Source organism: Parus major, chromosome 3, assembly GCF_001522545.3.
Source record: "Parus major isolate Abel chromosome 3, Parus_major1.1, whole genome shotgun sequence".
Classification (NCBI taxonomy): domain Eukaryota; kingdom Metazoa; phylum Chordata; class Aves; order Passeriformes; family Paridae; genus Parus; species Parus major.
In genome coordinates this window covers 57,078,808-57,093,169 of record NC_031770.1, presented here as the reverse complement: position 1 = coordinate 57,093,169, position 14,362 = coordinate 57,078,808, and the positions used below count along the sequence as shown (strand labels likewise).

At 36.0% G+C, this 14,362-nt stretch overlaps 1 protein-coding gene across 5 annotated transcripts in view; it reads right to left on the bottom strand.

The window, feature by feature from the left end:
- Positions 1-14,362, bottom strand: part of AHI1 (Abelson helper integration site 1) — a 91,032-nt gene that overhangs the window by 46,914 nt on the left and 29,756 nt on the right. For all 5 annotated transcript variants that reach the window (XM_015622881.3, XM_015622878.2, XM_015622882.3 and 2 more), the window contains 2 exons: positions 13,279-13,419; positions 11,210-11,412 (listed from right to left, as the gene is read on the bottom strand). In XM_015622881.3, coding sequence (XP_015478367.1) covers positions 11,210-11,412; positions 13,279-13,419 — 344 coding nt within the window. The remainder of the gene's footprint in view (positions 1-11,209; positions 11,413-13,278; positions 13,420-14,362) is intronic.

The window sequence follows — 14,362 nt, the reverse complement described above, 5'->3', positions numbered from 1 at the left end:
GTAGCTTTCTTCAAGCAAGATATTCATATGATAAAATTCTTGAGAGTTATTTACATAAGACAACATAATCCTTGACCCTTTCAAAAGTCAAGCCTATTTCATCATATAGAATAAAAGCATATGGTCACTTAATCCAACTAAAAGCTCCCAATCAGTGGAGCACTACCTTTGGCCTCAGTAAACTCAGATCAGAACCTTAAACTTCAGTTGTGGGCCAGCGATATTTTGTAAATTTTCCAACTACTGGCTTGTAAATTCTATTTGAAGAAAAGAGATAATCACTGATTTACTTTGGTTTAACTATGTAAAAATTATATATTTTACATAACTATTATTTCTGTAATTAAATAAATATTATTCAATTCAATAATGAGTATTTGGGCATTGGCAGGTCTACTGGACTGCAGGTAATACAGAAGTAAAAATGCATGTTGAATACTTGACTGGGCCAGAGGGTATCTGCCGCCATCTGCTCTTCACCACTACACTTGACCTTCATCTTAATGTGTCATATTTTTGTGCAGGAATACGGATTTAATTCTAATGAGGAAAGTTTATAGTAAAAACTATCTTTGACTAACAAGGAATCTTGCAGATAAAGTGCAAAATTGTAATGACTATACTGCAAAGCTGACAGAAAAAAAAAGACAGAAAATCAGATTAGTCATTGAACATGGTTTTTAAAAAGCATTAAATCTGCTAGATTCTACTACAGTGTACAAATTTAAATGAATGCTAGTAAGTACTAGCTGGGAAATGTTATCAGAATGGAGGCCTGTTTTCCAGAACAAGTGCAACAACAAAATCCATTTGCTTTTCCTACATTTACATATGCAATCAAGTAAGCTTCATTAATATAAAGTTTTCTCTGATACAAAAAAAAATGGTGGAAAGCCATGAGCTTACATATTTACTCAAACACAGAAAAAAAAAATAATCTGTTCTGCAAATGTTTTGAGCTTAGCTTCCCAGCTTCTACTGTAAACTCTAGGGAGAGCCTTTCTCCCCAGATAAACAAGATGTCCCCTTTGCATGAATTTCTTGTTAAGTGCACACTACACCATAAGACAAATGGAAGTCTCTTTCAAATCTGCTATCAAAAATTAGGTTTCAGATAATACCAGGAAATGAAGAAAAGTTGAATATACTGGCCTTTGGAAATCAAGCTAAAAACAGGATAGCGAAAACTATTGAAAACTAATACTTAATAGATGCCTCCCAAGTTCATCCTGGAAGGAAGAATTATGAATCTAAGTTTGTCTTGATTCTAGTCCTTGAACAAATTATGTAAGAGATGTGGAACCCTATGTAAATTATTCCTGTACAACAATTCATTTCTCTTTATTTTCCTGCTGTATTATGAAAACACTCTTACTATACATGACAAATAGCATGCTTTGAAATCAGATGCAAGACACACACACACACGAGAAGACTGAATGTGCAGTCCTGAGGATTTAAGAAAATCACTCATTCTAAAATGCAGCGTAAGTTCTCTTAAAATACTTCCTTCCTGTCCAAGGCCTTAAAAAGAAGATAAAAACTTTTAATAAAAGAGATATTAAAAATCAAGTTTTAAGTCTAAGCAGTCTTACAGGAAGTGATTAATTCCTCCCATTGATGGCAGTGAATCTGAATGCAGGTGAGCTATAAAAGACTGCCCATCCAAAGTAGAGACAAAACCAGAGCCTTAATGACCTTTGTGCCACTGGCTCTCAAGCATTATTTAAATCTCTAAGAGGCCCAAGGAGGAAACAATAGCACAACATTGTAACAGAAATGGGAAGCACTCAGCTAATAAGTGAGGAATAGTGTTTCAAGCACAACTGCTTCCAGGTGAAGATCACTGTTCTATGAAAAACAACCAATTCTCCTACAACAGGCAGACATAAGACTAACCACAGATCAAAATGAAGCAATCCTTTTTTTTTTTTTTTTTTTTAATGCATACTGTAGGAAATCATTGCTAAATACATTTACAACAACGATCAAAGTTGGCTAAGATAGCCAACCATGAATTTACTTATTTTTCACAACAGGCTCTGCTTTCTTCATGCATAAACCACAGCTTTATCAAAGACACAGTTTACTACTATTGCGAATTGAACAAAACTAAGAGTTAAAACATTATTGTTTCTGTCACAATAAAGATACCTATGTAATTTTTGCCAGGCTTAAAAGATGATTTGCATTTTCTTTTTTGTGTTAGGGCAGCTCTATGCAAATTATGCAAATACACATTTTTAGTGAAACTAGTTTTCACATTAAAAGTGAATTGCATGACACAAAACATAGAATGCTTTAAGACTTGACAAGGTGGCAAAAGCAATTTATTTTTTTCCTAAGAACACAATTCTATAACCTTTGCAATCGATACAGCCAACATTTCCATATATACTTGCAAACCAAATCAAGTTGGTCAGCTCTATATTACTTCTGAATCTTCAAGTTTTAGGTTTCTCTTCTGAAAGCTTATGACTCTAGGCCACTGCTTTTAAAGACAGTTTAAAAGCATTATTAAGACATTATTCTTTAGATTTAAAAGCTGATTCTGAAACAAACACCCCCCCCACAATCTGATATTTTTCTCAATGTAAGAAGAAAATACTGCTTACAGTAGGAATACAAAACTACAGCTTTTAAATTTGAAATGTGAGTTTGAATCAAATTTACATCTACGTAAAAAAAGTACAATAATTTCTTTGACAGTAGCACTAGAAGGACTCAAATGAAAGCTGGGATTCTATTGTGGTAGGGTCCTGCAATCTTAGACTTAATCTATTCTGCTCCTACATAGCTCTATACTAAGGAGAAAAGCCAAGCACAGCTACGATGAGGTATTATCCACACACACAGGCAAAAGTGAAACAGATTTATTTTGCTTGTCTGAAGCAAGTATGTTCCTCTAACGTTTCCTACAGTCCTCTTACTTGTCTACCTGGCAATATGGTTTCCTTGTAACTTGAGTGCTTAACTGTTTTTTCCTATAGAGGCCCAGAAGTGACCAGGATATACAAATGAAAATTAACACTAACAGGGGCTTGATCCTACAGTTCAGTCACTGTCTACAGATGCTGCCTCATTACAAAGTAATTATGTATATTCAGTTTCTTAGTTCTGCCAGAGCCCTGGAATTTCATTTATACATTACTTCAAATGATTAGTTCCTTTTTTTTTTTTTTACCTTTAAAAAATGTTGAGGAGAAATTAAGATTGCTATAAACACTTGCAATAGTAAGCTTATTTCATTTAGCTACAAGGAACACGAAGTTCTTTGCACAAGACACAAAACAGTTAAATAAAGGCTCAGTTTTACACAGGACTTAGTCATTACACACAAAGAGAACAACCTTTCCTGGATTGGATAAAACTGGCATTTCAGCTTAGGAACATGCCTAGATATACACATCCTAGCAGAAATGGGCAATGTCACTACCAATAACAGTAAAAAGTAGATCTGCCTTATTTAGTATGAGCTAAGTAGATTACTGTTTATAAATTGTGACCTCATGTTACAGTTAGTGCTATCAAAAAACATATGACCAGGGGGAAAAAAATCCATTACTTCAGTAGTTAATTTTAAAATGTCTTTTTTTTTTTTTTTTGTGCAAATGAAAGATGGATGTAACCTCAATAAAAAAAAAAAAACACCCAAAGATACTTTTTCTTTTATTTCTCTGTTACAAAAAATAAGACACCAGAAAATCTTCTATCTCACATTTTGTCAAATACATATAGAAACCTATTCCTTTTTACCTGCTGGTAAAGGACATTAAAAACAGTACAGAGCTTCAGGTAATCATGTAACCACTCAGACGTTTTTAACCCCACCCCACCTACCACACACTGCTCCCAATCCCCCTTGTATTTGGTTACACTCTATGCTTAATCTTCTTTATCATTCTTTAACTCTCATCTATAGTCTCTTGGTATTTGGGCCACGATCCTTTTCCTTTCTGCACCCAACACAAAATCATTGAGTTGGCAAGGACCTCCTAGATTATCAAGTCCTACCTTTGAACAAACACCAACTTGTCAGTTAAACTACAGCACTAAGTGCCAAATCCAGACATTTCTTGAACATTTCAAGGAATGGTGACTCCACCACTGCCCTGGACAGGCGGTTCTAATGCTTAACCACCCTTTCAGTGGAAGAAATCCTTTCTGATGTCCAACCTGAACCTCCTCAGATCCATCTTGTGGCCATTTCCTCTTGTCCTGTCACTTCTTGCCAGGGAGAAAAGGCCAACCCCCACCTTTCCACAACCTCCTTTCAGGCAGGAAGAATGTTCATGTTGCAAGAAACTCTATCACAGCCCCAATAACTATTAACAAAGCTGTCAACAATGTAATTAATTGACTCAGTGCCCATTTACGCTCTTATTAAAAGTTTCTAATAAAAGCTGCTTTCTCAACATCTTGGTTGTTGAGACCCAAGCCAGCTGGCAGAAGGAAAAGAAATTTGCTGGGTTTTAACATGAATGAATCCAGCTTTCTCTGCTTTAAAATACTATTTGAATAAACACAGCAGTACTCAGAAAGACCTGATTAACTTTATTCAGCAGGGACAAAATAAACATTGAGTTATTAAACTTTAGAACTTTATCAACATTTATGACAAGACTGGAAACAAAATTAAAGAATCAATCAGTAAAAGCCATACACAGTAAAAATGATTTACCAGTGAGTAACTTCTCCTTAACTGTACAAACTTGCACGGCAAGAAAGCTAATATGGTAAAACCAAAAACAAAATTCAAGAACCAACCCAACCAGGAAAATCCTCACAGTAAAAATTCTTAACGCCATCTTATTTTGCCGTCTGATAAAATTATTATAGTAGTATATTTTTGTGCTTAAAATAAATGCAATTCATTTTCTGGCTGGCATACCATTTATATAAATCATAAACCACTGGGAGACATACAGTGCTGAAAGAGGTCATGGCTTGACCCTAAGCCAGGCAAAACCAGGACACACATGTGTTTTAACTGTGTTGTGTCAAAATTCACCTGGTGGTTGCTAAAAATGAGGACTGTATTAAAAAAGAATCTTATTAGGCAAAAAATCTTCTAAAACAGAAAAATATAACAGATTTTAAGAACCTGACCTGCTTTGTAAGATTTTCAGAGGGCAGGGGAGAGGGAATCAAGCAACAACAACAAAAAAAAAATCACAGAGAAAAATCAGCTATTTGCTCACCTTTTTCTAACACAGGGAACTTTACTAAACCTAGAAAATTTAATGAATTGACAAGAAAAATCCATCACAATTTTTAAAACCTTACTTTATAATAAAATATTTCTGAAAGACATACAAAATAAAATTCAGGCAAAATTTTTATATGCTATTAATTATTTTACCTATATAAAGCTTCCAGTACTGATTCAGCTACTTCATATCAACAATCAGTTTATGAAATCACAATGATTCAACAGTATCCTCTTGGCAAATAGAAAAGAGCTTTATAAAAATTATTTTTACATAGTAAATGAAATCTACAGGTTTACAGAGTATCAGATGCGTCATGGCATATAAAATACATGGTTAGAAGTCTGCAGCTGGGAGTAGATTTGTGCAAAGTAATAATTGCAATAAAATTTCTTAGAGCATTTCCTAGCATTCTAAGGATGAATACAGGAACAGGAGAAAGCCTAAGTCACTATTAAAAAAACCCACCTATTTAATTTAAAAGCTCTCATCCAGTGAGATGCATTGTCCAGGTCATACAGAAAATGACTGCCTGTGTTACAGGATCATTACAGGAGCTCTACCAATATGATAAAAAAGTAAAAAAGAGGTTTTAAAAATACTTCACATTTCTTATACATATGATAAGATTATAGAATACCAGGACCTTCCCCGGTAGTTTGTAGATAAAAATTTGTATTGCAGGCATGATCAAGTGAAACAATTGTTTCAGCCTGCAGAAGCACTGCAGCATTATCTTGTACTAGGCCAAGAACATTCACAGAACAGACAATGTTTTTGAAGAGTCCTCAGTATTTCATGTATTATGATGTCTGGTTTTCCATCTCCAGGTAGAAGTTGTAAAGTTACTTTAGAACTTTGACCTTCCAGATCTGCACTAAACCCCAGAGGTCAAGCATGGTATTTCAGAAAAACTAAGATGAACCAGAGGAAAGATTCTTCAGAGACTGAAAATGGTAGCATAAAAACATACACACCACTTGGGCATCCAGCTCTGCCTCTAGGTCTTTATTGCAGACAAAAGCACAAATTTGTCTTCTTCCACTTGATAGCTCAGTATCATGTTTATGTGTTCCCCAAAAGGTTTGCACATTTTTTTCTTAAAAGTGGTGGCTTTAAATTCCATCCTGTTTTAACACCAAAAGATGTATTTTGCATGTCCACTAAATTCTAAAAGGAATCTGAATGAACTAAACAGTATAGTATTTGATGTATACTACACCAAAGTATCATTTATGAATGTATTTTATAGACATACAACTCAATGATAGAAGTTAAGTACATCTCATGAAATCCAAGATACAGGCTTCTGGATTCTCCTCACAGTACATACTTCTTTATGAATTATGCCACAATAATAAATACACTCAAAGACAAAAAACCAAATAGGTGTAAATATTCCTGTACACAGGAAAGAGTATTTTACATTCTACTTGTCTAACATCATATTTGATACGCTCAGAGTATCAGAATTTTGGTAACCACTTTGATGATCTTTTAACAACACTTTTCAGAAACACATCATGAAGTAATGGCTGGAAAAGTTAATTATACTTTAACTTAGAAGCATTTATATGTTGAGAGATAAAGCAGCCAACATGTAATTGTTTCTAAGACTAGTACTACACAGTATATATAGATGGTATTCATAAGTGCTACAAAGGGGTCAGACATCTAAAAGCCCAATTTCAGAGCTAGAATACTACATCTTCAAAGAAAGCCCCTCTCTCCATACCTACAAAATATATATCATTCCCTTGTTATGGATAGTTATGAACAGGTTTTTTCACTGCTAAATGGAAGTGAAATTTAAAAGCCATAAATAGTAACATTGAATGAAAAACATTTATTAGCACTTCCAAGAGCCAGAGATGAGTTAAATGTTTTCCTATCAAAAACTTCCATGAATCATACATTAGTATTAGTTCCTTGAGGTAGAGATAAATAAAAACTGCTGCCAAGATTCACTAGTCTGTAATTTCTCTGTGTGGTGCAGAAGCTAATTCTGCATTCTGGTTTCATACAGAAATTAATTTTTATCTTTTGTATCAAAAGGTCTTAGCTTTTGTGAATTGCTAAAGCTTTAGCACAATAGTCAACTCTTGGTCCTAATTTCTGGGCTAATAAGAATGGCAATACTGCAGAAGAGAAGAAAAGAAACTTCATCTAGCTATCATTCATTAAAGTTCATGTTTAGGTAAAAAGAAGAAAAACAGAAAAATAAAAAAAAGTATTGGTTTTAATGGGACCTGGAAAGGGGGCATGGGTTATAAGACAAAGAATTTATACAGCATCAGAGTATTCTCTCTATCTAGCTTAACCCAAACTTTGATGTATTGACATCAAATTTTCTGTCCTGTCTCTAAATCACAGAACTCCAAACTCTACACTTTAAAATTAGTTTTAAATCCAGCAGCTATGCTCTTGATACACATTAAAAGCAGAGACCCTGGTGTTGGCAGATTGCTGTTTGTATGTTCCAGCACCTTTGTCTCATAAAACATGACTCCAGGTGTGACCTTAGGCCAGGTCTACAAGGTATGCTGCCACCATGCTTGTCCCAACATGGTAATGACTACATGTCTGTGACAAGGGCATGCAAACATGACCCAAAGACCAGGACTACTCTGCCCTGGGGCAGACTCACCTCGAGTGCTGTGTACAGTCTCAGGTGCCACAATGTAAGACAGACAAACTATTAGAGAGTGTCGACAGAAACAAAGATGGTGAAGGGCCTGGAAGGGAAGTTGTACAAGGAATGGCTGAGGTCACTTGGTCTGTTCAGCCTGAGGGGAGACCTCATTGCAGTTACAACTTCCTCATGCATGAGGGGAAGAGGGGCAGGCACTGATCTCTTCTCTGTAGTGACCAGCGACAGGGCCCAAAGGAATGGCCCAAAGTTGTGCCAGGGGAGGTTTAGGTTGAATATCAAGGAAAGTTTTTTCTCCCAGAGGGTGTTTGGGAACTTGAACAGGCTCCCCAGGGCAGTGGTCACAGCACCAAGCCAGAACCAAGAGTTCAGAAAGTGTTTGGACAGTGCTCTTGAGCACATGGTGTGACTCTTGGGGATGGTGCTGTGCAGGGCCAGGAGCTGGACTTGATCTCTAGGGGTTCCTTCCAATTCAACATATTCTATGATTCTGTGAAGTACATACAAGCTAACATCTGTGTTCTCATCTGGATTTTTAATGTTCCAACTTGACCACAGGGCAGCAAACCACCCTATGTGTGGTTTCCTAAAGCCATCTTTCTCCATTTTCACTTGTCTGTTCCAAGAAATATTAGCAAATTCTCACATATGTGGCTGAGTGGCAACTTTTAAGAGTTCTACTTTGACAAACACTTTAGCAAACCATTCATGTGAGTGCATTCTAATAAGCCTTCCAGCAAAGCCTGCACTTACATACATGCATAATTTTTCATATGAGAAAGAGAATTGCACACACATTAAAAACTAATTCCCAGTTACAAATTAGTAGAAATTTTGAGTTTTAATGTTGTACATTTTACTCTGGGGCTGTCCAAAATGTGGTAAATCAGGCAGGCAATACTGCAGCCACATGCAAAAAATGATCCTATGCCTGTTTGTAAAGTATCTACCACTGTCCCCGGTCTCATGTTGGATCACTAAAAAGATTAGCATCAAGACTCCTTTTGAAAAAATCTCCTCCCCAATATCTCAGTGGTTCATAAAGCCCTGCAAGGAAGCACTGTTGGTGTTTACAATCACTACTGCTATGTGACAGATATCAAACTGGATGTGGATTCTTTCAACCACCATCCTGTACTGTTTGGAAGCTCACACAGTGAGAAGACTGGGATGAACTTTTTGACATCTCCCACATGGGTAGAGGGCTTGGAGGATGCTGTCAAAAAGACTGATCATTACTCTGCTCACAGTGGACTTCCTCATCCCAAACTAGTTATTGGAAATCTAGGGTTACAAAACTCCAGTGGCTGAAAGTTATTCTCTCAAACACAGTTGTAGGCTTATCTATTTCATCTATTCACACAGTAACACGAAACTTCTACATGCTTTTACTAAACCAGATTTGTCTTCCACAGTCCAGAACCACTGGTTAATCTGGCAGTAAACAGTTACAGTGATGAAGACTCAAATTCTCTAACGCTGTCTTTTTCTTCATATGACCAGATATCCAGAACAGTAAAAATTTATCTTGGAGTACCTTTCTGGAGTACTTGTCCCAGACACAAGGCTACATGCTCCATTCTGTCCATGTTGTGCCATTCTCTGATAACCAGCTTGAGGGTACCAGCGCTCCCTTTGTAGGTGAGCAAGAACAAAATGAGCAGAAAGCAGAAACAAGGTTTGCTTCCTTGTGTCAGGCCACACGTAATTGAAAGGTAGAAGGAGCATGTTACTGTTATCCATGAGAGCTACCATGTGGTGTTTCATGAAGGGGTTCACTGGGAGTTCACAGTTCAGAAATCTGTGGTCTGTGTGAAGGTCTGTGGGATAGCTTTCTTCCAGACAGTTTCAAAGTTCAGGCCTAATGGGGATGCCAAAGCCAAGGAACCTGACTAAATCTAATCCAAAGTAAAACCCCTAAAGCATGATGACAGTAGTTACAGCAACCTCAGCAACAACTGCTTTCATCTACTCATCTGTTTCTTTTGTGATTCACTACTCATTAATGAAGTCAAAACCTAAAACCTTAATTTAATACCTTAAAAAAAAATCTACACGTACTAAAGTACTTCAAAATGAAAAACAGTAAATGCAAACCCAAATGCGGTTCATGTCATTGTGAAAAGTAATTATAACTTCTCAGTACTATTCAGAAACATTCTGCATCCTTGTTGCATGCAAAATTGTCTCAAGTTGGGGAATTTAACTTAATTAAATTTATTGCCAATTACTAAAGCTTTAATTAGTGATTTGGGTAGTGAGAAACAAGACAAATAATAAAACATCCAACCAAAGAAAATACTTTTCATCCCTCTTTGTCTGTCTCCACTTCAGGCACCTCTTTTTACTCCTTTCTAATCCTCAGTCTCCTTGATTTTGGCATTATATTACACTCAATCCCTTTGGAAAGGCAGTGGAAGGGTGGGGCAGTAGAGTGAGGTTAGCACATAGTGACCTGCTCTTTTTGACTCTTCTATTTTATTGCTCTTCTCAACCGCTTTAGTGTGGATCCTCCACCAAACATCCCTTTGGGTAATGTACCAGCATGGTACTGTCCAGCATGGATTCTTCCATTGTTTGCAACCCATTCAGAGGTGTGCCATTATCTGTGCTTTCTTTTGCGTGTTCTCATGTATTTCTTGTACACAAGAAATACCCTTCAAGCCTACTCTGTTATTTCCCCTGTATTTCCATTTCTGCATTGTTTTGTGTCTTGCGTCACCTTTGTGCTTCCTTCTGCATCTTCTTTCACATCTCCTCATTTCACATGACTCCTCACACCCCTCCTCCTGTATCTGCATTTGTGCCCCCTGACACATTTTCCTTTGCATTTCTGCTCTGCTGTGGTGTTTCCTGTCTCAAGTAGGTTCCAATCAAGTCTGTTTTCTCAAAGGTGCCATATTCTGTCTGGTTCCAGTTTAGATTTTGCAGCGGATCCATACTGTCCTTCACTGAGCTGGCTTGAAGCAGCTGTGTCCAGCACAGGGCATGCTCTCTTCTCAACCCTGCAGCTCACTAAAACCCCTACCATTTATACCACATAAAATTTTTAAGGTGGATAGGAATCTTGGCCATAATGATCTATGAATCCCTGATTTCACATAAATGGACAAATAGCAACGGGCACTAGCACAAAAAAAATCTTGTAATTAGTACTTGAAAAACAAAATTAAGTTTTTTATGATTGCTCTTTTCTTAAGAGCTACTTACCCCTACATTAGTATAAGTAAGAGATGTATTAATTTCTAAAGACCAGATGCCATGACAACACATATGGGTTTTTTTAAGTATACCAGTTCCAGAATATGGGAAGACTATATACTTCTGAAATTAATTAAATTTTACTTACCATAACAGAATCAAGCTTTTGTTTCACTTTCTGCATTCTCCTTGATGCTCTTGCAACACTGACAAACTGATCTGCTGGAGACATCACTGAGTTTTTTTGTACAGGAATTTCAGGAAAACTGCTAAGGAAGTGTGGCCCTCTTGGTGCAGTTGTGGTAAGTGATGAACTGAGATCTCTTACAAGTTCAGCTTCCTGTTGTGCAACTGTAGAAATAACCAATGTTAATGTCTCAGGTGAAACTTTACATTGCCATGGGGAAAAGAATTGAAGTATCACAGTAATTTTGTCAGCCATGTCTTCAGTGAAGCACCATCAGAAACTATACCAATAGTGCTATAGGGAAAACCTGAAAGTGACATGAAATTTTCCCCTTACTACCCCATTTTCCCCCTAACTCTTCTGATCACAATATCTCACTTCAGTTATTTGTGTTCAGTAATCTCTCATACAGAACTGGTATTTTTGTATTACTTATAAACTATAGTGTTCCTCAGGCAGAAATATTTGCATTGGGTAGGGGGAAAGAGTAGAAGAAAAAGGAATTTTTCAAAAGCAATAAAGTTATAAAGCCTGCACTGAGTTCAAGTCGGTGACATTTCACATTTTTTCCAGCCTAGTTCAAGTGAGTTTATGATGCCTGAGAGCTTTATTACATTATACATGCATAGCATACATATATTATAAAGGCACAGGACACACTGCCTGACAGATTGACTTTCGCAATTTTTGTCTCAAGATAACAAAGGTTAAAAGAATTCTTCATGGATGTTCTGCCCAGGATATTAATAAAACTGTTGGTGTATCTAAAACACATGCTGTCAGAGCCTTAAAAATTGTGTCAGTGACTAAAATTAGTATTACTATATGTTTAACTATTTCAACACTACGGCAGTATGACTATTTTTTGAAACCAAAGAAGGTGCTTTTAACCAAAGAAAGGAACATAAAGATAGTAACCAATGATACAAAAAAAAGACCACAACCTATGCAAAATCTTACTGCCAGCAGTTAAGCAGTCAGAAGACACAAATAACTACCACTGTACTGTGTGATCTCTAAATGCCTATGCATACACATATATATATTTCAAACTAATGTGTTAGGTTTTTTAAGACTCACTGACCCCTCAACAATCAAAAAATTCAGGAGAAACCCTTCACCCCCCAAATATTTCATTGTTTTTTAAAATACAAATATCCTACTTCATTGAAGTACAGCACTACATATTGACTGCAAAGTCATTCCACTTAGTGCTCCTGCAAAAGTCAACCAATTCAACAAATAACCTACACTGAGATTTTATAGGAGTAATCCTATTAGTACATGTTACTTAAAAAGCCAGTGTATAAAGACAGGATTAGCTTTCCAGATCTATGTCACCTGCAAATGTAATTCATACCAAAAATTACTGCATAATTCACATTAACACATTAACTCTCTAGACGCAAATATTCTTAATTGAACACAACTATCAAGAAAACCTGCAAAGGACAATCTGAATTTTATTTTGTATACCATAATTTCAAAGTTAGCATTTATTACTATCTTCTTTTCAATGTAACATGGGGAATAAACATATCTCTGATATAATCACATCACAGCTATAACAGCTATTTATAAGAAGTCTACACACTCTCATTCATTTCTATACAGCTCCTCTACATTATTTTGTAACATAGCTGGCACAAACTACTCAGATTCCAATTTAGCTACTAATTAGTTTTCTAAATAATTGTATTTTCTGACCCCATAATCCACCTTGATATTGCAAAAAGGCTTCTGTATGATGCTGCCTATATATGATAAAATGCTGCAAAAATCACACAGTATGAAATATAAGAAACTTGAGGGATCTCTGGTGATTTTGGCACAGCCAAAACCCTTGATTAAAGCAGCATCACATAGAACAGGTTGTGCAGGACCATGCGCAATTCAGTTTTGGTATCTCCCAGAAAAAAGATATGCATTATCATCAAATTACTTTTTCTCTCAGAAGAAGTACAAATACTAACAGATCGCTTCTAAAAACAAAATACTAATAGTAAGCATCAAGAAAATTTGTACTGTACCTTTATAATCATAAATGTATACAAGTATTGGATGGTTTTGACCAAAGGCACAAAAAGACACCATATGTTCGTGTGGATGAAAAGCAACATCACGAAGCGGAGATGTGAAGGAGAGTTCAGAATATACGGCCACTTGATCTCCTACCGAAGTGAAATAAATTTATTAATGCCATGGAAAAACACTTGAAACATTCAATACAGCAAAATAACAGTGGGTTAAATCTTGTATTATTGCAATGTTTGCCACTGTAAATAAATGTTCTTCAATTTCCTGACTGAAAAGTAGTATTTTGGCATAAGACAAAGGAAATATTGCATGCTTTTAAGTTTTTCAATAAGTCAGAAAAGTTAGTGCTGTTGCAATAGCTGAAGGAAATGCCAGAGGAGGATGCACCAGGTTAGATGAGTTTTCTTGTTCTGATAAGCACGTTCTGGAAAGGTGGCGTTCCACAGTATTTGTTTGCGCTTGCATTGTACAAAGATAGCCATCTTACTTGTGGATTCAGCTATATAATACTGATAACAGGAGTAAAAGTTGAGCAGAGAATTATTAAAAATATAAATAAAATTAGCTCTTCAGCTAATAGCACTATAGATGCAAATACAGTGTGCAAACAAAAGTCAAAATCCAATAAAAACATACTAATAACAAAGTTCCTCCTTCCTTTAATTTTTTTTTTAAAGTTTTCAGGCAAATTATGTAGCTGCAGAGATGCAAGCTAAGGTAGCTGGAAACATGGAAAGAAATTCCAAACAGAACTGTTAGTTACCTGCCAGTTACTTTTTTATTTAAAAATTATATAGATTACAATTACAGACAATATAACATCATCAAATCCAAAATGGTATTCTGCTACTTTCTGCTCTTATATTTGTCTCTTTTACCTCCTGTACAAGAAAATCTACTCTGCATTTTTGTCACATTTTTTCAGAAAGGTTTTGGTAGCCATTTTAAAACTCCTTGGCGACTAATTCACAGAGAAATCTTATATACCATACACCAAAAATATTCAGTCTCTGACAACCCACCAGAGAGATTAAGTGGTTTTGAACAAGAGCCTGATTCTCAAATCTAAACAACACA